Raw genomic sequence first — 25,909 nt, forward strand, 5'->3', positions numbered from 1 at the left:
ACGTCATTTCGGCTTTCTTACGATAATGCTACTATACTGTTAGTCACAATTAGTTGCAGATATGTAAATGTCAATCTATGTTCAGAGCGTGACCTACACCATTATGCATAGACATGAAATAAATAGTGGGGACATTTCGGGGAGGATGTTCTTTCATCATATGAGACAGTGGTCTGAGTATAAGCTGAGAGGAGTGTTGTCACTTGGGGTTGTCAGTCCCGGAGTGGACAACTGGCGCCAGTAATGTTTGCTTACTTACTAAAAATTGACAGCTAGTTCAGCTCTTATCCGGTTTCTCAGAGTTCATGAGACATATTGGCGCTGATTGCGTGAACAACATCAAATGTGTTTGTTTTCTATTGTGCAGTAAGTGTTACTCATGTGTAGTTAACCAAGCTATTGTTTCAAGTCTTTGAGGGGAATTGTAAAGGTGTAAATGACATATTGGATTATGACTTTATCAAGTGGTTGATACCTACCCGTGTGATCAGGGGGGTTCTCTACCTCACACTCACAGTTCATTGGATGACTTGTTTATCAAGTATGATTGGCGTGTCCGTCCATCACCTATCATTCTCGTCTGAAAAGGAATCACAGAAACAGTTGAAATGCATTTGTGAGAATTCTACAGTATCTTTTACGCGGGTTTCTGAATCTACTGTAAACATTGGTTTGCCATTCCTAACACGACCATCATTATTGCTTCTTGATTCTCACTGTCAACGATGAAGGTTATCGCAGACTCTGACACCGTCATTTCATTCGATGTCGATAACAAAGCCAAACCTCGTCAAGACGACCCAGAACAACCTGGTGACGAAAGAAATGTCGTTGAATGCTGTAAAGCTTTGGAGTGGTTTCAGGCAAACTTTGCTTTAAGCGATGATGTCTCCAAATTAGTGAAGCTGAGAAAATTTCAAGAACAAGCAGTAACCCTGTCAAAGGTAAACGTAGTTCTCTCTGCAATTTTTACTCTAGTGACGTCATTTTGTGTATGAACATAACAGTAGCTTTCTATTTTGTGAAATATTCTAATCTTTTACGTCCTGGTCTGTCTCAAATCATCTTTCAATACATAGGCCTACAAAAGTACGAAAATTCTTGTCAAATTTTTTTAGCCTTTCATGTGAAAAGTAAGATATGCATTATTTTTCTCATTGTACAACATCGTTTGATCTGTAATGGGTCATTGTAATTTGTATACCACGGGCCGAACTGTAAGGACGAGTTGACCACCACCCAATATGGTTTATCCATGGGAGTATTACCCACGAGTCTTCATGGTTTATTTCTCTGTTCAGTATTTATTCTGGTGTAAGGAGGATAGGTATTGTTTATTACAAAGGTGATACATCAAGCATAGATGGCACTCAGACCATGGAAGTGGAACCATGCTCAGACATTCATTTTCATAGAACCAAACTTTGCAGTCATCCTTGGATGAATTAGTGCTTTATATATTAATATGAACGCTCACAGTTGTAAAAGTAAATCGTGGAGGCCATCCTACCTCGATGCGACCATGGATGGATGTAATACATCCATGATGCGACAAATCAATGACAAAATGATTTTTTTTAAAGTGGTGTGTTTTTTGGCGACGAACATACATTGACGATAAAACTTAAAACGATATGTAACTTGATTCGAAATTTAAATCCCAACCCAAAGTGTCCCGTCTTTCCTGGAATGAGGTTCTGAAACGCCATGTAACTGTTGGATACATGCTTCCATGGATCTATAATATATCCATGATGCTTCACACGAGTCACGGTAAGAGGGGGAACACATATACAAGCACGGACCCTGACACATGGTATAAGCTGAGGTAGAAAGTATAAGTTTTGTATTTCTAAGGTGGTATGGGGTTCCATAGTCCATGCAGTTGGTTGCTCTGAGAACAGATTTTTTTAGCGGTTCCTACTAAGACCACCCTGACCGTGTCGGACAATTACCGTAATTGTTATTGATCATATAAAAATATACACGTGGCGGCTTTCGTGTTCGTTACATTGAAATAAACACTTTTTTTGTTTGCAGGACTTTGCTGATCAGCTGTTTATTCTAATTAATGGGAAGCGTGGCGCCAGAATTCATTTGCATGAATTAATCGGAGTGATATATCGACTAACAAGGTAGGCATATTAATTGTCATGGAAACGTACACTTTGACATTTGCAAAGTAAAAACTTCTTAGTTCACAACTATCTATAAGACCGATTCATGACGAGACATATAGGAGAAGGGATATAATAGTTTACAATCCACTAGTGTGGGGATTTTGGCTCCCCTAGGGCCCTACCCCGAAAGGCGATCGTCAACAATCCCCATACAACTCTAGGAATAATGCGCATCTGTAGCAGCAAATTATCTTGATGAAGAGAAGTCATACCATGAAAATAAGATGAAACAGATACTAGTAAATATGCTCTTATAGACTTTCTTTTCAGACTAACGATACATCATTATCTTTCCTATTACGAACAACCATTTGAACAAATTACATGTGACACTTGACATTTTGATATACACATCTAGAATTGCCACTTTGTGATTTATAGACACAGTGATCAAAAATAATGGTTTAAGTTTAATACCCGAATTTCTTTACGACCCCCAAAACACACACACACACATACATACACACATACACACACACACACACAAAGACACACACACATAAACTGGTTGATGTGTATAATGTTAAATTAATGTTGTTTTTATTTCAACAGTGATAAAAATGACATGCTTTATCTGTGCGATTGTTTTAAGAGTATGTGCAATGTTGACAACGAGTATCATATCTCGGATGTGCAATTCCGCCAAGTGATTCACAGTAAACAGGTGAGTGTAATTTTTATTTTATTTTTTATTTATTTATTTTTAATGAGGGCAAAAATAGTTGACGAAACAACTAATCGAGTTTTGTCCTCAGAGAAAAAACAACAACAACAAAGCAAAACAAAACAAAACAAAACAAAACAAAACAAAACAAAACAAAAACATACATATCACACAAATCCGGAGAAGTATTTAACTAAATTCGGAAACAATGACAAATCTTAAAAGAAAGAACAAAATGGTATACATCAACTAATACTGGCTAAGAAGATGGCTTTTGAAATTAGCTTTGAATGTACTCCGACTTCGAGTGTCTCTTATATGGGAAGGGATAGAGTTCCAAATTTTGGCCCCAGTGAACTTTGTGCTAAATTGACCGTAATTATTGTTGTATTTTGGGATGCTTAAATCATTTCGCTTCTGTTGCCTGGTGTCGTAACAATGACCTATCTTGGAAAAGAAATTTGAGAAGTATGGCGGAACATTGCCATTGATCACATCGTGAACAAAAATTCCTATTTGGTAATCACGTTGCTTGTATACATCTAGCATAAGGAGGCGTTTAAATAAGGGGGGAGAGTGGGTGTTGTAACTACTGAAGGTAATTATGCGAGCAATTTTCTTTTGGATGATTAGTATATCTTTGAGGTAAGACTGATATGTACAGCCCCATACTTCAAGTCCATATGACAGATGGGGAAGAACAAGTGTATTATATATCATCAAAAGAATATGCTGAGGAACTGTATAACGAAGTCTGTACAAAATACCAGTTAGCTTACTCATTTTTTTCTTCACTTCTAAAATGTGGCAATTCCATAACATTTTACTATCCAAATATACTCCAACATAAGAGGTATTACTGACAAAGTTAATAGCCATATCTTTCAACTGAACTGAACCTTGTGCATTATGAGGTTTGTGTCTACCACCAATGAGTAATGCGTGTGATTTAGCAGAATTTACTGTTAATTTGTTCGCATCACACCAGTTTGTAACATTTGCAAGGGCTGAGTTTATATTGCTGGTGTTTGTTGATGAAGAACACTTCTCAGGTGAATGAAACAGGTTCGAATCATCGGCGTAAAGCCTAAAATTGAAAATATCTGAAGAGTTTGGTAAATCATTTATGTAAATGAGGAAAAGTATTGGGCCCAAAATAATGTGTCTGCCTTGCCTGTTTATGTTCGCGTGTCACCTTTATGCTCGCAAGTTTAAGTTAAAATGTTAAACTACGTGTGTGTGTGTCTTGTGCTCACATATGTTTATACATAGACCCTCCACCAAGTGTGCATGTATTATGCGAGGTAAGTGTTCCTGTGTTATCACAAAATAACTTCTGGAATTCGTTCAACGATCGACATCATATGAGGAAAATGTGAATGAAATGAAAGTTACGTTTACAAATCTAAAATCAAAGCCATTCATATTAACTCTTGATATTGCTGTTAACATTTGACAGGGATTAAAATCATTCTTCAAATCTATGGACATATCTGGAAATGGAAGGTTGTCATGTCAAGAATTCCTGAATCACCTACAAAGACTCTCTTGGTAAGTTTAGTCACGTCATTTCTACCTCCACGCTATAGTCAATGCTTCGAAGACTGAATCTCCCCTTGGAATTAAAGTGAACGTCCAAGTCAATCGATGACTTGCACAAGAATTTAACACAGAATTGAGAAAAAAAATCCCTACGTCACCTAGAAAAGATTTATAGACTGTTTTGTAAAACAGAATAAAATATCACCATAGCAACCAGTAAAGTAACCACTTGAGTGTTTTTCATTTTAGTATGGATAGGAATGAGAAGTGGTCGTCATGGTTTCAGTACCAATATGGCAGTTTTATGGATGAAGACAGAAATATTGATATGTATACCTTTGCAGAATTCTTGAAGATTGAACAGGTATGCTACTATATATTTGACATTGACCTTGTGTACATATACGAGGTAGGACTGGGGTAGATTTATATTTATACCCTTTAGCTGTCAAAATGTTGACTCAGTGTTTGACATGTACAGGATTAGCAATCCTCTTATATTTCTGCATTTACTTGGGAAAGAGAGCTGGGGGGGGGGGGGCAGGAAACTATTATCTTACTACAGAATGGTCAACCATCCAGTTGAATGAAGAAGCAAGAAATTGAAAGAGAGGGGTTGTACACGCGACACATTGAGCAACGGACCGAGGAATTCGTCATATACGAGCGACCTTTTTACGCTCCAGACTAGTCTTGTTGCTTGCATGCACCATTGTGTCACTTTGATCATTATAGACCCTCTCCACCAGCGGATGGTCTATGCTTTGATAACAAATATTATATTCTTTCAACAGTCGACGTTCTTTGCCCAGCGCTTCTTCAGAATTTTGGACAAAGCCAATACTGGTCGAGTCAGTACCCGACAACTAGTGTATCGTCTAAATTTCTTGAAATATGGTACAGCCACAGACAGGTTACGATTCTTATTTCAACTGTACGACATGGATGGTAAGTTATTAAAATTTATTGAGGGTTTATGGGCAAAAGACTACACAGCCCTGTGTGATTACAGCAGAATCGGAGAACATTTAGTCTTTATGGTACAGACATTCGTATCACGCTATCAGCTAACAGTCACAGCCTCACAGGGCTGAACAACACGACGTATCTTAGTCTAGAAAACATCCTCTCCGAGAGAGTGTATAGGAGATGACCAGTCTTGTGGTATTATTTAATCCTGACCTATAGATAGAAGCTTAGACCCTCCACCCACATAGGTGGAGGGTCTATGATTAAAGTTTATATGATAAACGACTTTAACGAATTATTTACTTATTTACTTTTTATTTTTCAGGTAATTATTATATCGAGCGGTCTGAACTAAAAAGTTTACTGCGATCATGTCTCCGTGACAACAAGATGACTTGTAGAAATAAACAACTTGAAGATCTGACAGATGTTCTCTTACAAGATGTAAATACCAACTCTGTGGATAAAATCACATTTGCAGATTTCCAAAATCAAATCAAGAAATACCCTAACTTGATTGACAACTTTAAACACAGGTAGGGGAAGAATTCGATATGGCGTCGTACACCTGTAATAGTACTAGTAGATCGAGCTATTGCATAACTCTATCAAAGAACATTATGGTCACAGATAGGGAAATCTTGTCAGTGTTAACAGTATGGTACGCTGTTGTAAACAAGAATATTACGATATGCTGTAAAATTAACCGTGTATGTGTACTGTCATTTAGCGTCTTATAAATAATACATCATATTTAACCATAGTTTCTTTTTCTCTCCTCTATACTTATTTCTCTCCTCTACTTGTGGCTACTCAATGATGGTACCTGTAGTATTACTAAGTGGTTACAGATATCCCAAAAAGAGACCAACACGCCGTTGTCATGGAAACTGACATGTTGCAGTCGTTATTTCAGTAACAATACAAACAGTCTGGTAGTCCTGTTGTTGTATCTTGTACTCAATCTTGTATTGTTCTTTGAAGCTGCCTACACGAATTACGGGAAACCACCCAATATTTGGCTTATAATTGCAAAGGGTTGTGGTAAGTTCTAATAGACATATTATATCTACCATTACATGTATGTTAGTCGTATAGTACCTTACTTGTATACAATTCTGAATCCCTAAGTATAGCCTCTTTCACAGTCCTTGGACTGCGACCCATTGCTAATGATACAATCTCAGTTATTATTGATCGACGAATGAACATATTCTTTCATTAACACATCACAATTTCACATTTATCTTATCATATCATATCATATCATATCAATCTTATCAATTACAGCTAAGAAAGCTATGAGGCTATATGAGCTGATCGTGAGTCAAATACAAACAATGTAACAGTCAAATGTTCAATAGATTGATCATCTTACTATTATCGAAACATCTCTCTGTCTATTCACAACTAAGGCATTTTGACTCTTTTAAAATGATTTCTTTAAATCATACTTTTATCTATCATTCCTGCAATTAACGTAGCTGTGTTTCTTACCCTAATTCTGTGTCTTATGCCTCATGTTTTTTTTCTCTCTTTACAGGTCAAAGTTTGAATTTCAACAGTGCGTTTATCGTTACGTTGATGCTGAGGAAATGTTTGACACAGTTACGGTCTACTAAACTAGGACAATTGTTACCACTAGACCATCACATTGCCTTCCATAAATTAGTGGGCTGGGTTATAGTAGTTCTAAGCGCCATTCACGCCGCTTCCCATTTAGTGAATCTAGGTAAGATTTCAAACGTTATACTTTTAGTGTCGGACACTGATTGTGACTTTGTTATACCAGTTACAATTTCTCGATTCAATACATTCGTTGCAGTTTCCATATTTTCAGTAATCGTTAATCTTAGAAGCTATCAGTTTATCTTTTGTTTGTGGTGTTGATATTTATTTGCACATTTCATACTATTTCAGATTTGCAGTGGTCTAGTAATCTGTGTAACATATCGGGTGGTATTTTAGTATCCTTACTGGTCATCATCGTCGTGTGTTCCTTACCCTTCATCAGAAGACGTGGTTATTTTCAGGTAAAAAAAATCAGATAATTAGGACAATAATGGCGATTTGGAACGTTTTGACTCACATTTCAAGCACCGCATAACCAATGACGAAGACGCAAGTTGTCGTAACGTAGAACGACCAGTGTATAACAACTCACATTTTTGTTCAAACTCCTTCAACGTGACGTGTGTGTGTGTGTGTGTGTGTGTCTGTCTGTCTCTCTGTGTATGTGTGTGTCTGTGTGTGTGTGCGTGTGTGTGTGTGTGTCTGTGTCTGTGTGTGTGTGTCTGTCTGTGTGTATGTGTGCGTGTGTGTCTGTGTCTGTGTGTGTGTGTGTGTGGTAAAGGTATTTGTTTATTGTAATCTTTATAATCTCAGACCACCTGAGCTATTGTACATTATCCCACATGTAAACCAAACTGAACGTGTGATCCAGAGGGAAATGCTGGTGAAGAGTTTTACAGTACTCATCTTCGACTCGTAGTGACCAGGCACCTTAGATAATTTATGTTTTCGTAAAGCTTGGCTGAACGAAGAAATATTATCTAAAAACAATTATACACTTCTGAGTTCTCCTATCTTAAATTGTACAAATTGTATGGTATAACAACATCTTCATGTGTTGTCCCATCAATGTGGAAAGGTCGACCAGTTAAACTAGGTCAGTGACCCATTTTTGATAACATCCAGGAGAGGCCTCTATAACTTAAGATTCGTCTGTTTACAATGGTATTTAAAAACCTTTATTGGTTTGTGTCATGTTCATTGCCTTTGGACATTACTGTGTACTGGATTCAGGCGTTTTACAAATGTTTCAGATTGACTGATTGATTGATGGATGGATGGATGGGTGGATTGACTGGGGGATTGATTGAGTCAACAATTAAAAGCCTATCGAATGACCCTATGAATGAATATGGTCTGATCTGAGGAAAAAAATGTCTGTATTTATCATGTGTTTCTCTCGTCGACACTCTAACGAATAACAAACAGAAGTTTCCCTGTATACGTGCCTTGATACAATGGTAGATCTGTTTTTGTTTGAGATATTTGCATTTTTAAGTTAAATTCTGTATTTCTTTAAATTGAACAGGTGTTTTATTGGACACATCAGCTGTTTTTCGCGTGGTGGATTTGTCTAATCCTACATTCACCAAGTTTCTGGATTTGGATGTTGCTTCCTGCCACCTTGTATGTCGCAGAGAGAATATTTCGATTGAAAAAGATGAGGCAGGCATATCATGGAAATACTTACATCAAACAAGGACATGTTCTACCGTCTAAGGTAACACCACCCCTACCGTCTAATGTACTACCTACCCATGCCATGTGACCCAAACGATCTAATCGTTGGCCTAACAAAGTCCATGGCCACCTGTTGATTTACTTCACCGTGTATTAACACTGGGATCTGTATATTAGTTACGCTAAGACAACACCAGTCCCAATGGGAGATTTTCCCAGTTTCACGAATCTTCAAATATTTAGAATTACTCGCTTTTAGTTTATATTAGGAAAAGTTTATCCTTCATTATTTTATTTATGTTACTAATAATCCCCTAAGATTGGACTTTTGCAATCACTCACCCAGGTTATCATTTCACACACGAGGTTGTGTGTACGTTTTAAAGCTATTTTGTTCAAAATTAATAAAGAAACACGCAGACTGTAGGAATTCTAGCTTATATAGTGTTTTCTGTGGCCTCCGTGCCAATCCACTTTACTGACACACTGCAGTTTTATTTCACAAACTAACTACTTTTGACTGAAATGTAGTTCTATATACTAGCCACACTTCTAAACTATATTTTGATGTAACTGGTAGACCGAAAAAAGGCACGTGTTTCAGAGAATTCTGCTCAAGAAGTTATGGGATAGGAAGCAAAAAAAGAACCATACAAATCGTGAAATTTTATGTTTTGCTATAAATCTACCTTTACAATCAAAGACATATATATGTAACAGTATGTATTATAGAAAATAACAACAAATTTGCTGTCTACTGGACAACGTTCATTGTTATAATATGTGTCATTTCCTAATCTGTTATATAGGTAATTCAGTTAGAAATTCAGCGACCTCCATATTTCCATTTCAAGCCTGGAGACTATATAAGTATCAACATACCAAGTATTGCAAGACATGAATGGCATCCTTTCACCATTAGTAGTGCCCCAGAACAACTAGGTATGTTGGTAAATACTAGTAATTTACATATATGTATCGCCTCATTTGTTGTTGTTGTTGTTGTTGTTGTTTCTTTAGGACGTTTCACGTTGCGGTATTTCACATTAATATCACGATTACACGGACAGAATACTAGCATTTGTTGTTGTTGTTGTTGTGGTGGTGGTGGTGGTGGTGGTGGTGGTGGTGGTGATGGACTAAATATAATAACCTTGTGCTCTAGAATTTATAGTTGTCTTAGGCATGAGTAAATTCCATAAAAGATCAACGGATCAAAACATCGCAATCTTTTTTAAACTTGCTATTCCAAAGTGATTTCATTTCACTATCCACGTGTTTAAAGTTTCATAAAATTTGTCTGTAATGAATAATGTTACTTTTTCATTTTCAGGTACTTTATCACTACACATAAGAGCAGTGGGACATTGGACTAAGCGGTTGTACAACTATTACAAGGAACGTAACCAATGGAACAACTACGTTAGAAATACATCAATAACTGAAAGTATTTCGCCAAATACAGAGAAAGCTACAAACACACCGTTAGACATCGTACAAGATGTGGACTTGGTAGAAATGGACGTATTGGATTTAGAGGAACAGGGGTCGCCATTAAATATACCTAATACAATAGTCAATGACAATATAAAGTTTGGTGGAAGACATTCAACTGTCGTACGTATGGAAGGCGTCCTTGACAGTGATAGACAAATCCAAAACAGTCACGTTGTGGATATTAATACTTTGAACTGTGCAAATAGACAGGAACTTCAAGGAACTGCTGAAATTAAATCATTGTCAAAAATGGTTGAAAGTAAACTTGAAGAGAACGGAGAAGGCGTGGAGGCAAGTAGTCACAATTTGCCCGTCAGAACTTGTATACATATATTTCGTTTAAATTTTTTTTGCAGACAAGGAAAATTTTTCCTTGTCTGTGTTTAAACAGGTGCGCCACCAACAACGAATCTTCGGTATATATACTTTATATACTAAATTTAGTAAATATAGTAATCTCGTGGTCCTATATATATATATATATATATATATATGCTGAGGGTAGAAGAAAATCAAGTCGGTTTTTTCGTCTCTACAAGCCTGTTTCGTGAGTAAATTACTCGTCAGGAGATGTTGATGTTACTAGTTCATCAACATCTCCTGACGAGTGATTTACTCACGAAACAGGCTTGTAGAGACGAAAAACCCGACTTGATTTTCTTCTACCCTCAACATATACTCCGCTCTACGTGCAGACGTATCGAGCACTGTGCTACGGATAAATCTTACCACTGACTTCCTATATATATATATATATATATATATATATATATATATATATATATATATATATATATATATATATATATATATATATATATATATATATATATATATATATATATATATATATATATATATATATATATATATAATATATATATGCGCTGAGTTTTCACTCTTGTAAGTCTCTTAGTTTAAGTATATATCATCGATTTCTGTAACAAGTCTCAACTCTTTACATTTGAGCAGATTATCCTGGACGGCCCTTACGGTTCGCCATCTCAGCATATATTTGAAAGCGAACATGCGGTGTTGATAGCAGCTGGGATTGGCGTTACTCCGTTTGCTTCCATTCTACAAAGTATTCACCAACGATACAGAGCTGTCAAGAAATGCTGTCCTAGTTGTAAGCATGCATGGAAAGAAGAAATACCTCAGACAGAAATGAAGCTTAAGAAGGTCAGTGAAGACAAAAGGAAAACAGATTTGTTTCCCATAAACCCTTGCAGTAACCTTTTAAAATGGCCATAAGGTGCATTAGGGCTTGATTGCAAAGATGAATAAGTTATCGAGTTGCTAATTTATCACTAGATAAGTTATTAGAAGTAATCAATACAAGTGTATTAAAATGCATAAATATTCGATTCACACCCCATTAATCTATATTACAATGTAAAGATCTATGCCATACCCCCCCCCCCCCACACACACACACACGCACGCACACTTTGATACAACTCATCTACGCATCATATGATTTATCAGCAAAGTTAGCTTTTGCCGTAACTGTTAAATTGGTATGGTTAGAGAGGAAGTGAGTATGTACCATCACCGTTCTTAGCTACAACTTCAAGTTATCGAATTTCACATCTCAATTTGTGATTTTTTTTTTCTAGTTCAGGATATCAAAATTGGAACGCTTGGATTTAATATATCTTAATCTTTTTCAGGTGGATTTCTATTGGATCAATCGGGATCATAAGTCGTTTGAGTGGTTCCTTGAATTACTGAGTCAACTAGAGGAAGAACAACAGGATATAGGTCCATTTGATGATTTCTTACAGTTTCATCTCTACCTTACATCGGCGATACAGACCAAACATTTCTCCAATATTTATCTCCAGATGGCGTTAAACTTACTTCACAAGAACGGCGGACGAGATACGTTTACAGGATTACTGAGTCGAACTGAAACAGGACGACCAGATTGGGACAAAGTAAGCAGTAGCTTAACCGTAAATGTTTATTGCATCGTTGCAAACCACGGCCTGTTTTACGGCAACGTTGTTAACGAGCCTCCCACGAAATGTAGTGGTAGAAATAATAACTCTGGTTTGCGAGAATGGTTTATTGATGCTTCCTAAAAATTACACACAACAATATAAAATGCCAATAATTGAGCAAACGGAATAACAATGTTTCAATTCCATCCCATAAATTGTCTTAAAGTGGCCATATGGATGAGAATTTGGTATTTATTTTGGATTTTTATTTGATAAAACAGCTTCACTAAGTTTTTCTACTTGAAAAAATAATGTGAAATAACATATACCAAGTCCATGTTCATAACTCAATACATTGCAAAAAGATGCAAAAAGTGCAAAAAGTTTGTTATTGTACGTACAATAACAAACATTATATACATTGTTTAATGTTTTGCAGTTTATTGAGATGTGAACTTGGACTTGGTATATGTTATTTCACATTATTTTTTCAAGTAGAAAAACTTAGTGAAGCTGTTTTATCAAATACAAATCCAAAATAAATACCAAATTCTCATCCATATGGCCACTTTAATATGTTTTAATGTAGAAGTCGTAGTCGCATGTTGGCAACAATATCAATTACGGTAATTGCTGAACATAGGAAAATCTAACATCTTTCGTTGCCTTTTCCAACTTTTTTTTTTAAATCTCTCATCGTTTTGGTGACTGGTAGTTGTATTTGTGCCCACCACCTACGTATGCAATTCAAGTCACGTGGAATCACTAATATTCCAAAAGCATTAAAGAGGACAAACGTTCACAAACTAAAATACAGAGTCATTTCTGGTTTATAATGTTTAGATTCATTGTGATATTACCCATTCGTTGATAGCGATTTATATGTACATGTAATATCATGGCACACTGTCTTCAAAATAAACGTGAAAGGATAACAATCTTTCTATAAATAACTAATTGCCTGAAATATATCTCACACTACTATTAGTGGTCTGAGAATAGATACATCGCGATTGACCAGCAATCTCTGGCCTAGGGGTTCCACAATTCTCCTTGCGTCATCACCTTAGGTAAACTTTATGACAATATTGATGACGTAATAAAATGACGTTTATATTTTCATATTCTAGGTGTTTGCCAAGATTCAAGAGGACAAGAAAGGAGATGTTACTGTGTTTTACTGTGGTCCGCCACAACTGGGCAAAACGTTGAAGGGGAAAGCCTGTCAATTTGGCATGAAATTTAGACAAGAACAATTCTGATTGGCTAAGCCAGCAAGAAACCAGATGTCTTACCAAATACCAACTCAGATTTTGTAAATATTCACATGTAAAAATTATACCTAAAAGTGTGCCTTGTAAGCAAATTTACAGAACTGTTTATGTCTGACATATATACATGTAAGTACTTATAGACCTAAAAAAAAGGGTCTCACAGATGTAAAACTATATAAATATATGGATTATATATTGTGGATTATAGAGAAAAGAAATTGTGCAATATCGCATTGGAACCTGACTGAATACAACCACGTTCTCCACATGAAAATACATCAATTATATACTGTAATTTATTTTTAAAAGTGACATAAACTGGATTTTTAAGCTTTTTCTTACTCAGGTGGAAATACGTACATAAAACCTTGAACTAGAAAGTATCATGTTAATATCGATAGTATATCTTTGATGACGTAAAAAATGCGTCTTCTTGTAAGGGTGTGATAGTCTCACGATATTTTGATGACGTGTGATAAAATCACGTCATCGAGTCTTTCATGTGTACATTCTGAATATCTGATATGGGTTCTGCCTTCTGCAAATTTAATAGCAAGCGATAGTTGGCTATGCCTCAGCAAATTTAAGTAACACAAGCTTTATACTCAAGAGAAATTACATGATGAAACCATAATCAAGTACAGTAGTATTCATGTCGATACATATCTTCTAATAACATGATGACAATTGTCTTATGCCATTGTTAGCACAGTTGAGTGCATAGTATGAATTTCCGAAACATTTTTAGATACGTTTCATAAATTACGTTATCGGACCGTTTATGAGTGTACCAGATTTGAATTCAGTTAATTGCAAATGGTGGCTAAGTGTGCTTCACTAGGTACAATAATGTGAGTAAATTTTAAATATGCAGTAAAAAGTACGCCTAAACACATTTAAACACTGCCTGTGCCCCTTTCTTATTCAAAAATGACCCAAAACAGATATATAAACGTATAACCACGGCCCGTGACTCTTTATATGTAATTAATCGTAGAAGTTCAAGTTATTTCTCCTGCCATCAATGTACTTGAAATGACGAATGAGAAAATGACACTTGACAGTTCCTGCGATCAAGTTGTATTTGCTGTATAAATATTAAGTATGAATAAATTAAATTATTAAATCAAGTATAATACAATACAGTGTATGTGTCAATTATATGTGATGGGAATAATTGCCCATAGACTTTGGGGTCATCTTTTAGTTATAAATTAAAACATCATAATGTTAGTCTCGGTAGTACACTGCTGAGGAGATGTCGGTGAAAATTTTGGATTCGCTTATTTCAAGAAAACTTTTGACTTGTATGAGCAGAAATTGTCATTAGTAATTATTGTTATTATTAAACTTATTTCGGGAAAGAAAAGAACGCAACAACTCTAAAAAAAACTTCCCATAGCTAAAACAGTCAGAAACAATGATGTAAATACACACAGAAACATCATTATAAAACAGGTGGAAATGAAAAAAGACAAATTGACAAATACACACATGAACAAGCATAGTAGTAATTATGTTAATTTTCTAATTTGACCTTGGGTGTAGTTTATTTGTAGTTTCAGACTGCCAGCAACTGTGAAGTCAAACTGACATTACCATAAAACAATCAGCACACAGATGAAAGACTAGCTGGTAGTCCAGGACCCTGCCACTCGGTTACACCGAACTAAGGGAGCCCCTCAGTAATTACAAGGGGGGAGAGCGTGGGGAAATCAAGCCCGGTCTGTGGCATGTCCTGGGCAGCTCAGGGGTCCTTGGTTCCGAGTTCCACTAGAGCATTGACAGTTTTAAAAGGCAGTTATTGTTTCCCACTAATACCACCACAGGGATTGGGGAGTCTTAGTTTTTACGAATCCTAATAAAAATGAAGAAACTTAAAAAAAAATTATTGAAGAAGAAAACTTATTAGAATGTTTGACTTACTCATTTCTTGCAATTCGACCAGTAAACTTACAAATTAATTTTCATATATCAAGTAATTCGACCACAAATAAATCGTAATTATTATAATCTGGCCGAATTGATGGGAATTTTACTGAACTTACAACGGCGGGATGTGGTAGCAGTAGGATTTGGAAGAGGTAGCATCAGGCAAAGCAACGTTAGATATAAATGAGTCAAAGTAAAATGGGACCCTCCCCTAATTTCCATTTTCTAAAACATGGCCCTCCTCGAGGATCGATTTATAAAAAGTGACCCACCCCTAACCCCCCATCATTTAATTACTGAAGGCTCCCTAAGTACACAATAATTGTGCGGGTAACATGTAACCAATAAGTAGATGTATTCAGTTAATATGTACGTCAGTTGTATATATTTGATTTTAGAATACGTCATCCAGTATTATAGGCCCTACTCTACTATATATACCAGCAACTCTCTAACGATCTCTAGTGTGTGTGCTAGGTTTTTGTATTCGGGTAAATCTTTCATAAGTGTACAAGGTTTTGTGAATTTTTTTTTTGATTTTTGGAGTGTAGAATTGAATACCATTTTTCATTGGTTCAGATTGTCAATTTTTTCTAGTCTGTAACGAACGCCGTGATGGGGCGCCCTCACACATCGGCCAACCCCTCTCAGAGGGAGAGAGGAGGCCTGAATGACACGACTTATCCTTATACGCAGAATATTTGCAAAGGAAAGGAAAATAGCCATAATTCATGTTGTTTTCTTTTGGAAAAGATATAAAAGAAATGTACTGTTGAAACCTTTAATACATACTGACTACTCAAAATTAAAAGCGTCAAAAGAAATACTTTACAGTGCTCAACATAGACTATATAAATACATTTCGAATTGATGGTTCTTTTTTCAATGTTCACGGCTGAAAAGTGGTATAGTGAGGGGAAGACATTGAATGTATTGTTGATGAATGAGTTAACCGTGTATTCGTTCCTGCCCCCCCCCCCCCCCGGCCCCATTCGTATCCTAGCAAACTCCAAACTCCACACACACACACGCGTAAGATATTCGAACTGTTAAACTGAAATACATATATGCCATACGGCGTTATGTGATGGTATTAGGTTATATTATTCTACTATATACAAAAAGAAAACAATATTGCACCGAATTGTATTTCTTTTATGTTATTAATACAGTATTTCAGTGAATCGATGTTCATACTGCAAAATTAATTACATAGCGCGTTTATTGGAACAAAATGCCAATCATGGAATCTATACTACACAACCGATCGATCCTTGGCGCACATAATATAGATTGATAAGTACATTGACTATTGTCTAGTAGCAATAATGAATGTGGTTGATAAATTATATTTGCAGACCGTATAAAATGCATATAATTATAGGTGTCACGAAGCGTTCACGTGCTTTTTTATTTACCATAAGTTGATTTTTATATAAACGTTTCAACAAATTTAAATATGGTATGTTTATTATACATGTACCAGCGCACCTCTCCGGGTATTTTATAATGTAAGGGACCCTTCAATAATGACACGTAGGGAGGGCCGGGGAATTAGGGTCTGATTTTACAACTCGGTTTTCGGGGTGAGCCACATTTCAGAAAATGAAATAACAGGAGAGGATCACATTTTAATACTATGACTAATTATCTTTGATTATCCCATTTTGCATTGTTTTGTGCTTTTGGAATCCTACCATTGCCACTGCTGTGACGTCACAGCACTGTCACCGTTGTTTCATCAGGACATATCCAATATCAGTGAACTCACTGTTGACAACCATGCAATGAATAAAGTTGTGAGAAGAGGATTATGTCTAACGTGCACGGGCAATGTTGTGGCAAAGCATTGTGGATAGGGCCCGTTGGTCATGGTGCGGGGTGTTAACTCCTGACAATGTCAATAGAGCAACCGTCTAGTCTTTGGGGGGCTTCAGCTCTGCCAATTAATTAGATCACAGCGCTCACAGGCACAGGGATTCACAAACATACAACAGTCAGTGTGGTAGTAGTAGTGAAAATTAAACAACTGATGTGGTGGCAGCGATGGGATAGAGTCCTTACCATTGAGTCTTAGACTCGGATTCCTTTACATGTACAGTTATGACCGCATTTTAACTCCTGTTGTTAAATTATTTTAACATCAGGAGGGTTACCTTTAAGAGCAAGGAAATTGAGGGGGGGGCAGTTTTTAGAAAATGGAATCAAGGGATGGTCACATTTTATGGGACACAGACGCTTCATTTCCGCTAGCCCTCCCCCCTGTAATTATTGAAGGCTCCCTAACCATAAGCGTGACCCTCGAATCGGTTTGACACTACATCAGATGGTGTACGCCGTTGCAAATGAACAATGTATACCTTCCACCGTGAACGTTCAGAGTCAATATACGTCGAGTCAAAGTCAATCCAGGTGCGTCGAGCCAAAGTCAGGTACGTCGAGAGGCTGACCTGTTTTACCTTGACATATTCCATACACTCTTTACTACAAAAAGACGCTACTTCCCGTGTTTCGCGTACTGTGTGCATCAGTGTTAGTGACTTGCTTCTTCTGGGACAGTCCTCGTAATCGATATTTGGACCGTTTCAGCAAACAAAGTCCACCATCAGACGTTAACGGAAACGGCTCACTTTCATCAAAGGATAGTATTGTTGAGTGGATACTTACGAGTCATACTTATTTTCAAATAAGTCCTGACACAATGTTTAAAATGTTTAAACACTACCGGAAATATCTGGTGAGCACAGTGACGTTTTTGGTAGTTTTGACAATTATGAAATATTCGAAGACCGATGACAAACGGATTGGAAAAAGCTATAACGTGAAGGATGACGAAGTCGGTGTAACCGGAAGAAGTGAGACGGAAAAACTGATACAGCCAAAATATGAGTGCAATTGCAACTCATCACGTGATATTAGAGTTAGCAATGACTACGACAATGGACGTTCTGCAAACCAACCATTGCGTGTATTACTGATGGCTGCCTACAGAACAGGCTCAACGTTTACAGCTGAACTATTTAATAGGAACAACGAGTTTTTCTATGTGTTTGAACCAGGACGCTTACTAACAAGCTGTATGATTCAATCAGGGGCTCCAGAGTGTCTTTTTAAGGTACGTCATGTTGAAATGTTGGAAAAAATGTTTCGATGTCAATTTGATAACATGGAGTGCTACATAGACACTTTTGCTAATCTAAGCATTGCTGGACAATGGAGGGAAATGAGAATGGCCACAAATGAACTTTGTCGCCGAAAAGTCAATGAAAAGATGCAATGTCAGCCACCATCACCAACCTTATTGCACGAAATATGTGGCAGGAAAAAGCATATTGCTATTAAAACAATACGAATTAGACAAATTACCGACGTTATACACCTAACAAGAGAAGAAGACTTGAACTTGAAAGTTGTGCAAATAATTCGTGATCCCCGTGGAAGGATGTCATCTTGGTTAAATTTGAAGAACGGCACCAAAACCATTTACAGCGTAGAAGACATCGACCAGTCAGCTCTCGCAACAACGAATACATACTGTCAAAGATGGTTAGAGAATTACGTCATCGGACGTTCCTTGACTGACACAGATTTTTATTCGTTAGTTCGGTACGAGGATATGGCTGAACATCCTCAGCCAACAGCTGAGCGACTTTACAGATATATTGGGCTGGAGTTGCCGACGGGAGTTCGAAAGTGGCTGGACGAAAACACGAGACAGCAGAAGGGGAGAAAAGACCCATACGGGACGAGCAGAAATTCCAAAGAGCAAGCACAGGGATGGAGAGGAACATTAACTTTTGAGGCAGCGAGACTTGTTGAATCATTGAAACCATGTAAACAACTGATGAATGCCTTTGGGTATAAATCAGCAGTTAATGAAGTTTCTTACAGCGATAGAAACCACAGTTTGGTTGCTGAGATACCCGACTTTGATCCAGGACTGTATGATCAAACATGGAGATTTGTATGATAGTACATGTAACTATGTAATGGTATTACAAATGCATATAATGATGATACCATACATATTGGGGACTCATAACGATGGGTAATGGGGCAACTAGTCTCTTAACTATACGACGCCTTACAATTACTACGATCATCTCCACTCAGTGGAAATAATCATATTCACTCACTCCACAGCGTGGAGATGGTCGTAGTAATCGTAACGCATCTTTTAGGAACTAGACTATGAGGATGTACTTACAGTGACATATATGTCACATGTACCCAGTTTGGTTGCTAAGATACCCGACTTTAATCTTGGACTATACTATCAGGGATGGAAATTTATTTGCATATTAATGGTGTTACAGGTGCATAGAATGACGATATTATATACATATGGGGGACTCTGAATGGTAGGTAGAACCTACATACGTGTATGTTTAGATGGTAAACACAACATATTCTATAATATTAAAGTTTGCATTTTGATGATCGTATTGTTATTCCGTGTTTAATTTGGATAACAGTGAGTCAATAAAATATGTACTTTCGGATAAATTGATGTCACTCTCTAAGTCTTTTACATTTAATAGTGTCATCAAATATTTGATAGAATACCATGATCATGAATAACTGACAGCGACGACGCGACTGATGTATTACATGTAATATGTCATGTACACATCAACACGCATCACTACATCAGTATGCGTAGACCAGTCCTAGTCTGGGTTGGAGATTTCCCGTATGATCGGATAAAGTCGTCTTTTTCATTGTGATGCCATAGCGTTCTTTGTTTGTTCATAGTGAAGTGAAATCCTGTATATAGAGTGAGGCTTGTGGCAGTATTTGTACATGTAGTACGATGGGGGGAAAGTATGCATTCGTGAGGATTGTCGAATATTCTTCAACGTATTCTTCCCTTGCTAGGAAGTAAGATATATTCAACTGGCAACTTAGATTATATAATTTGGGGGAAATGGTATCCAGTCAGAATCGTATATGTAACCGTTTGGGCTAAATAACACACATGTTTATGACTGCTACAGAATTACTACGGTGGCTTGTTAGTGCCATTGGGTGATTTTGAATTTCCGATTTTTTCAACTGTTAATTTTTCAGTTGATTGTAAAATTGCAAAACTGAAAATGTGGAAAATACAAAAATAAAGAAACAAATTGAAAATGTCGGAAATTAAAAATCAACCTGAAATAATATCCATCATGGTGGAAATTATTTACACTGTGGTGGTAATGTTTTCACCCGGTGGAAATTATTTACCATGGTAAAAACATTTCCACCACGGTGTACATAATTTCCACCATTATTTCAGGTTGATTTTGAATTTCCGGCATTTTCACTTTGTTCCTTTATTTTTGTATTTTCCACATTTTCAGTTTTGGACTTAATAATAATCAACTGAAAAAAATAACAGGTGAAAACGTCGGAAATTCAAAATCACCCAATGGCACTGTTAAACAAGCCATCATAGAATTACAACTCCGGAATAAATGACAGTTATGTATATTGACAGTCACTTCTGTTGACAAAGGATAGCACTGGCAACTACGGTTAGGGAGCCTTCAGTAATTACAAGGGCTCTGGCCGGGGGAAAACCAAGCCCGGTCTGTGGCATAAAAGGTAACCCCCCCCCCCCTCTAGTCCGTTGTGCTAAAAAAAATGACCCTCCCTCAATTTCAGAAATGTTTCGACCACAACAAAATCAATAGATCACAAAATTTAACCATTGAATGTGGGAGCTTTATTTTTACGGATCCTGAATAAAAAACGAAACTTAAAAGTGATTGGCGAAGAAGAAAACTAACTAGAATGTTTGACCTACGTTTTGTAATTCGGCTGGTAAACTTTTAAATTTATTTTCATAAATCAAGTAATTTGACCACAAACAAATCGTGATTATTAAAATCTGGCCGAATTGACGGGATTGTTACGGTACTTTACAGTGGTGGCAGTGGTGGGATATGGTAGCAGTAGGATTTTTAAAACTTATTTATTTATTATTTACCATCCAACAGGCATTACCCAATAAAAGGAGGGTTCAGTTTTTAATAGTGCAGGAGGAAACCAGAGTACCCGGGGAAAACCTGCGTTGTTCGGTAGAGTCAAACTGAACGACACTTCTTACTTACAGGGTGGTTAATTTAATTATGACCCTGAATGGGTTCGAACCCCGATTGCAGTGCTAAGAGGCAAGTTGTTTAACCACTCGACCACCGACAACCCTTTGGAAGCAGTGGCAGCGGTGGGACAATGCCAAAATAACAAAATAATGCAAAATTATATCAAAATGAGTCAAAGTAAAATGTGACCCTCCCCTAATTTCCCTTTTCTGAAATCTGACCCTCCTTGAGGACCTATCTGTAAAAAGTGACCCACTCCCTAATTCCTCGGCCCTCTTCCTTCATAAGTTTGTTTCAATCAACTGAGGGACAATCTCTCTTGTATTATGTACATATGTTTTTATATGCTCTGGGGTTGACAGAAAGTCATGTTGTTGACAACCGTCGTTACGTTCCACCCTCGCAGGTCTCCTCTCACGGTAGGAGGAGGTTGACCGATGTGTGAGGGCGCCCCGTCACGGCATACTTACACTTACAGACTAACAATCCCTCTAAACATGACGTAGCAGACTTCCTCAGCCATGAAAAAATAAAATAACAGTTTTACAATATCACGAGACAAACAAATATGATAATACTATGATGTCATTGTCTTAGAACGGGGGGGGGGGTGACATAACGTCCAAAGAATAGGAATTGAGTGATTTAAACTTGACTTTCAATAACACTTGTTAGTAGCTGTACAAAGGGAAGAGGCATTCGACATCAAAACAAAGCAACAGTTGTGTGAACTTTTCTTAGCGTGAGCATTTTTACATGTAATAAGAATGTCCAAGAGATCCCGGTACGTGATTCGGTGGCACCTCTCAGTGAAGTGACTAAAACACAGCGAGAATCACTACTTACAGCAGATATCTAGTTCCTGGCTAGTGTAGTGGAGACTGGTAAAACACCGGACTTCTTTGTTCTCTACAAAACTATCAATATCAAAATATTACGCCAACGCGAAGTGAATCATGTAAATGTGTTATACGGTCAGTGCCGAAACTCGAGGCCTTTATATACGTTGGATAATGTTATACAATTAAATTAAACACAGTAGCAGGAAATATCAATACGTGTTGTCATGGCATTCCATCGATTGATGGAGTGATAATGTATAAGTTGTCGATTAACAGATTGTGACTTCTATTCATCATTCCGTTGCTGAGCAACAATGCTACGCCACCGTTACTACATCATCTGTGGATCATTTCCATCACCATTGTTATCCACTGTTGTCTTTGGACAGGATGGACGTGGATCCTGAGTCTTTAATAGACCTGACAACCAGTAGAACTAACAAATACAAACAAAACAAAAATAATGAAAAATGACAATAAGAAGTCAAAGGAAAGTGTAATTTCAATGGGAAGACATTTCACTTAAAACATGGCCGCGCATTGCTTAATAGTGTTGGTGAATTCTCTAAATTGTGACCCAGACCACTAAACGTGATTGTGATAAGGATGCGGTCAGAATTTACGGCGGGGAGGGGGTGGGCTTGGGGAGAAATAGGGGTGCATGAAAAACATTTGGGATTGAAAGGGGATCCAAAAATCGTTGGAGCTGAAAGCGGGGGCTGGGAATACTTTGTATGTATACTTATGGATTCATAGAGGCTGATAATATCACTGAAGAGTAAAAATTGACTCTTTGAAAAAATTAAACCACAGCAGCAGTTGTTTGCCTTGCATATTTTGCAGCTTTATTGCAACATTATAACACTTTATCTTTATGAGGCTGTCGATAGCCAAGAGACTGTGATTTTGTTGTGTGTATCTGCCTTAAATACCACTCTCTGCTCGCAGTTTCTCCCCAATTCATGATTTAAGTGAAAAGCCCTGCTGGCTAAGTATTTACAAGTGAAGATTACATCTCAGGTTAGAGCCCCGTATTAGATTTCTCCTTGCAAAGCCAACATTTGTCTGTAAAGAAATCCATTCTAATACATTTTATGGAGTCTGCAGTCGATTGTCATTCTTATACTTACATACAATGTACAACACAACTGCATACCTTTTACATCTTCAGAATGCGGGAGGCGATTACTCCACATATTTGTCATCGATACTAACGGTGAACAGCGCCACCATAGCTCCAACAAGACACTGGTGATTATAGTCAGAAACCCGAAAGCAGTCAATAATGCCAACATCAAGGCACACAGTGTACTGGTTTCAATAAAGTTGAAATACAAAATAGAACGAACCGTCTTTGAAGATATACCTATCAATATTAATATCATTAAAAATAATTTAACTGGAATAAAATCGCCAGAAACATGTCGTTTGATATTCACACGAAACTATTCACATTTACAATTTACTAACTTTGAATATTTCTCAAATCTGAAGATTCAACTTTTTGAAAGCAAGTCATATTGAAACTGTTTCGATTATAGTGTTGGCTAACTTTACATGGATCATACACCTTTATACATCTTGGAAGATCTATGTATGGATGGAGATATGTTAAAAGTTGCTTTCTAGGTTAAGGATATCGATCGATATAGAGAACAGACGTCACGAACAGAAATAAAATGTCATAGAAAAGTAAATATATTTCTACTTACAACGAAAAACACTGCACAACACCTGATATAAATGATAACCGGAGAAACATTTATCAAACTGATTAATTTTAGTACATAATATTGGGTGGGGGAAACTTTTCATATGTAAAAAAAAAACACCCACTCACTTCCATCCCTCCGAATAAACTAATTAGAAGTTCTATCCTACTCTATGTGCATGTACACAGAAACTGACCTACAACGAGTGAAAGGACAGCGAGTAGTTCAACTTTCGAGTAATGGCGGTTTTTACCTCGCTCCTAGAATCATTTCTTCATCACCAGTGCACACATCCCAGTCGATATAACCATCAGAACAATTGAATAAATCATGGTTTGGTTCTCAAACTGATAAGAAATTGGGTCTGAGACGCCCTACTGTGTACTTAATACGCCAAATAGAAACAGTCATCCCGATGGTGCAGTACAGAATGGAAAGAGGGGATGGACAGTCGCACTTCGTAGCCGCTTGGTGGCGTAATATCGATTTGTTCTGTTCTTGTCACGAGAATAAAGCACTGATTCGATTATGACACACTGCAACAAGAATCAACATAATTTGTGTCTCAGTCATAAGTGCGATTTTACTTGAATGAAATCATAACTCTAAAGTTACATACTAATACAAAATCATCAAGAAGACAAGAACGTGAAATGAAATGACGAGATTTCACCACAGTCACTTGTGGGCACAGGGGCGTGTAATATTTCATAGATTGTTGTTTTCCAGGTCTACAGACTAAATATAACAACCTTTTGATTAATATATATTCCTACATATAAGGGGAAGAGACTAATATTTCTTCGTAGTATAGAGATTGATACATTTGTAGCAGCAAGATTTTCCTAAGAAAACGACATTCTAAGCAATAATCAACAATCTATGAAATATTACACGCCCCTGTGCTTGTGGGCTATAAATGTTCTATTGGCATTGCTAATCGACATTGTGAGTGGGACGAGGGAGGGTCAACGGTTGAGGCGCTCAGTAGAACAAACTCATAAATAATTATTAAGGTAGTCATGGTAAAGCTGAAATTGATTTAGCAAAACACACACCAAATTTTCAAATCATTATATATTATATATAGGTAGATATATATACCTGAGATATATTGGATACATATACTTTAGATATAGATAGATAGATAGATATATAGATAGATAGATGGATGGATAGATAGATAGATATATAGATAGATAGATAGATAGATGGATGGATAGATAGATAGATAATATAGATAGATAGATAGATAGATAGATAGATAGATAGAGATAGATAGATAGATAGATAGATAGAGATAGATAGATAATATAGATAGATAGATAGATAGATAGAGATAGATAGATAGATAGATAGAGATAGATAGATAGATGGATGGATGGATGGATGGATGGATAGATAGATAGATAGATAGATAGATAGATGGATGGATGGATGGATGGATGGATGGATGGATGGATGGTGGACAGATAGATAGATAGATAATATAGATAGATAGATAGATAGATAGATGGATAGATAGATAGAGATAGATAGATAATATAGATAGATAGATAGATAGATAGATAGATAGATAGATAGATAGATAGATAGATAGATAGATAGATAGATAGATAGATAGATATACCATTCATACAGTCCAGAGGAGCAAAAGAATAACACTGACAAATTATTTATCAAAGCTACATTTTGTATTTAATAAATTCCTTTAAAAGATGATTACTCAGTGTGAAAGAGTACAAAATTGTTTAACATTCCAGTTTGTTATTTAATTTAATTTCTTTCTCCCAAACTCTGCCTTGAGTTGAGTCACAAGTACCATTGGAGGACACATCACAATTTTGCCATTTATTACACAGTCTTAAGTTAAAAAGTAAAAGTACTTATTAAAAGTTATTTCAGTACAAGCAACCAACTGTTATCAACCTGTAGGTACAAATTCATCTATCTATCAAAATAACTGAGATGTACTGTTGAAAAAGGACAAGAGTAAAATTAGATTTACAA

At 36.7% G+C, this 25,909-nt stretch overlaps 2 protein-coding genes across 2 annotated transcripts; both read left to right on the top strand.

Annotated features, from left to right (window-relative positions):
- Positions 1 to 725: 725 nt before the first annotated feature.
- Positions 726 to 13,312, top strand: LOC144436873 (NADPH oxidase 5-like). The gene is made up of 16 exons (XM_078125733.1): positions 726 to 944; positions 2,041 to 2,135; positions 2,733 to 2,844; positions 4,304 to 4,395; positions 4,636 to 4,750; positions 5,181 to 5,334; positions 5,681 to 5,891; positions 6,272 to 6,399; positions 6,899 to 7,087; positions 7,276 to 7,388; positions 8,456 to 8,647; positions 9,417 to 9,549; positions 9,941 to 10,395; positions 11,077 to 11,286; positions 11,778 to 12,044; positions 13,181 to 13,312. Exons 1-16 carry the CDS (start codon positions 726 to 728, stop codon positions 13,310 to 13,312), a joined length of 2,817 nt encoding a protein of 938 aa, XP_077981859.1.
- A 4,717-nt stretch (positions 13,313 to 18,029) lies between these two features.
- On the top strand, positions 18,030 to 19,226 carry LOC144436874 (carbohydrate sulfotransferase 3-like). Its single transcript, XM_078125734.1, has one exon. It carries the CDS (start codon positions 18,030 to 18,032, stop codon positions 19,224 to 19,226), a length of 1,197 nt encoding a protein of 398 aa, XP_077981860.1.
- The last annotated feature ends 6,683 nt before the right edge of the window (positions 19,227 to 25,909 follow it).

This window comes from Glandiceps talaboti, chromosome 6 (genome assembly GCF_964340395.1).
Source record: "Glandiceps talaboti chromosome 6, keGlaTala1.1, whole genome shotgun sequence".
Classification (NCBI taxonomy): Eukaryota; Metazoa; Hemichordata; class Enteropneusta; family Spengelidae; genus Glandiceps; species Glandiceps talaboti.